At 39.9% G+C, this 3013-nt stretch overlaps 1 protein-coding gene across 1 annotated transcript; it reads left to right on the top strand.

Moving 5' to 3' along the window:
- Positions 1–372: 372 nt before the first annotated feature.
- Positions 373–2598, top strand: LOC121429436 (14-3-3 protein gamma-like). Its single transcript, XM_041626428.1, has one exon. It carries the CDS (start codon positions 600–602, stop codon positions 1389–1391), a length of 792 nt encoding a protein of 263 aa, XP_041482362.1. The 5' UTR covers positions 373–599; the 3' UTR covers positions 1392–2598.
- The last annotated feature ends 415 nt before the right edge of the window (positions 2599–3013 follow it).

Raw genomic sequence — 3013 nt, 5'->3', positions numbered from 1 at the left:
GTTGTTTTTAACAAAAGAAATATTGTTTATAGGATCACAAACATTGCATAGAATGTTTAACTTTTGGACAAAATACATGAAATAAAAAAATAGGGCTTATGAAATTATTTTACATGTTGTTTTATAAGAATAAAGGTAAGGAGTGACCGTGAGGACTACCCCTTCAAAGAAACAAAATCAACTTTGAGCGACCCCTCTATATTCTTGCAGATCCTCAGTGAATGTTTATTGATGTGTACGCCATTTACCTTTTCATTCGATGCCCGTTGCGCAATATCTTTTGTTGTTGGTAAAGAAGATGGTTGTCTTCTTCGATACAGTTCAGTGATGCTTGACCATACCGCCGCGCCCTGGCACTGTCAATGACGACCCGATCGCTTTCTTCTATTGTAATACTCGCTCTGACATTATTTTGATCTGTCTGCGTACTCGTAATGCACACATCATCGTTACACTGCTAAGTATCCTGAGTCCAAAATATAGCAGCTTTATACATCTACCATACCACTTTGATTCCGTGTCTGACCAAACTATTCACTTTTCTCACTTTCTGGTCTCGCTCTGGATTTCTATCGTACCCTTGGATTATTGATATAAATATGGCCGAGCAGAGGTTGAGTGACTCAGAAAAATTGGAGCTGGTGGAGATGGCCAAGCTCGCCGAACAGTTGGAGAGATATGACGACATGGTTGGCTACATGAAAAAATTGGTCGAGAATGGAAAGGAAGATGTTCTTAGGTCAGATGAACATAGGAATCTCCTGTCGGTAGCCTACAAAAATGTGGTGGGTGCAAAACGTTCTGCATGGCGCATGATCAGCGGTATCGAGCAGAATAAAGCAAAAGAAAACGGTGAAGCGCACAGATTCGTAGAATGTACTAGAAAGTACAGACTAGAAATTGAGAAGGAGCTGAAAGATATCTGCAACGAAATTCTGGATCTTTTGTCAAATACCTTGATCCCCGGCATGGCAGATGTAGCTGGCGCCACATCAGTAGAGACTGGCAAAGTATTTTACCATAAAATGGAAGGGGACTACGCCCGTTATCTCGCCGAGATCGCAACCACGGAAGACCGTGAGGCTTGTTCAGAGCGCAGTACAAAAGCATATACAAAAGCGAGTGAAATTGCAGAAGAGAAGCTAAGCCCCACGGATCCTATAAGGTTGGGCCTGGCCCTCAACTTCAGCGTATTCCACTACGAGATCATGAATTCCCCTGAACGTGCCTGTGAACTGGCCAAGTCAGCGTTCGATGGCGCCCTCGCAGAACTGGATAACCTCAAAGAAGAAAGCTACAAGGATTCAACTCTCATCATGCAACTGTTGAGGGACAACCTAACTCTGTGGACTTCTGAGAGGTCAGATGTAGAAGACATTGAAGGGCAATAGCAGGATTAAGCTACATGTAAGGTCTTGTTCTCAAACGCGAAGTAATGTTCACAACAATTTTAAGCTAAGGTTGTTTTTCAGGATCCATGTTTAGACTCGTTCTCAAACGCGAAGTAATGTCCACATCAATTATCCTGGTCTCCCTTCCGTAGTGAATAATCGTCTGCTCCTCAAATCTCTCTTTTTCTACATAAAATTTACGACCAGCGCTCCAACTTGATGCTGGATCTCTTAACTTTCCGGACTGTGAATTGTTCTATTTGTTTCTGGGAATCTCCCAAACGGCCGGTGGAGGGATCACCTATGAGAGAGTTCTACAATTCCGTTTACGTTTCACTCTTTATCACCCTTTTCTCATCTGCTCGTGGAAAGTCAGACCTGCAAAAGTGAGTCTTTCAAGAGCCACCTGCAACCATGCACTCGCCCTCCGTTAGCTCATTCAGTCTTATGCTTGTTTGATTTTCTCTGTTTGTTCAAATCAACATTTTGCTTGGGAACGTGGACTTGACCTTTAATAAAGAAATTTATGTGATATCCAGCGAAATGCAATATCGCAAGATACTTAATTGTGAGGGGGCAAAAACTGAGGCTTTAAACTAAAAAAAAATGCTTTATAAGCCCATGCTTTCATCGACTCTCATTCTCCGTCTGTTCTACATGTATTTTTATTCTGATTTATGCGGTGCAGGAAGGGTTCTTTGTATGAGAATTCCTAATGTATTGTTTTGATATTTTAGTGGGTTTTTTTGTGTGGAGTCTACATATATATTACTTTATTTTCTATTTAATTTTCCATTATTAATTTTTTGTTAGCCAGTGATCTCTATTGTGTAGTTAATAATTTTCCTTAAGGTATTGTCAGTTGTCGCAGCAGCAGTATATGCAGTCCGGCGACTTATGCATTTTTTAAGGCTGGGTTTACTTCTAGTTTATATGCATGTATATTATATTGATTAATTCAACCTCCACTCTGTGTTGCATTGTGCACTAGAGCTAGCTATTTCCGAAGTCTCATAGGTCTTGGTACATGTCAATGTATAAGTAGACAAAAGCATAGTTTAAGATAATAGTAGCTTCTCTCTTAATCGTTCTGGTAGTGTGTATATAGGTTGGTCAAGCCCATTCTTTGTTATGTATTGGACCCTGATCCAGGCTAGAACCAGTTTCTTTTATTTCCATACAAATTAAATCTAATGAGCAATCTCGATTGATTAGAATATTTTTCTTCTACTTTGGGTATACTGCCCAACGCCCCACAATGGGAGCCAACAGGGCAGGAAGTGCGAAGATGTTAATGGCGCGGAGAGAGAAGATGCCATTTAGTCTTTGCTTTGTGTAGATTTGAAGTACGTTTCGCTTGAAGGTTTCTGTGTTTTTGATTTCATATGTTTTATGAATTTCGAACAATTTGATAACGTATAATAAAGTACTTCTTACGCAATACAAACGCCTGTTTAATATATTCATTTTTTTAAATATAATGTACGAGTCTCTCCTGTAGGGACTCTTTGCTCAGCGATGTTCATGACGATCATGTAGGTCTTAATGCAACGTGGGTGTATGGCAAGAAAGCAGCTCTAATAGCTATTTATTCAAATTTCTTGTTATAAAGAAATACAATT

This window comes from Lytechinus variegatus, chromosome 16, assembly GCF_018143015.1.
Source record: "Lytechinus variegatus isolate NC3 chromosome 16, Lvar_3.0, whole genome shotgun sequence".
In the NCBI taxonomy this organism is placed as follows: Eukaryota; Metazoa; Echinodermata; class Echinoidea; order Temnopleuroida; family Toxopneustidae; genus Lytechinus; species Lytechinus variegatus.
This window is presented reverse-complemented; position numbering and strand designations above follow the sequence as displayed.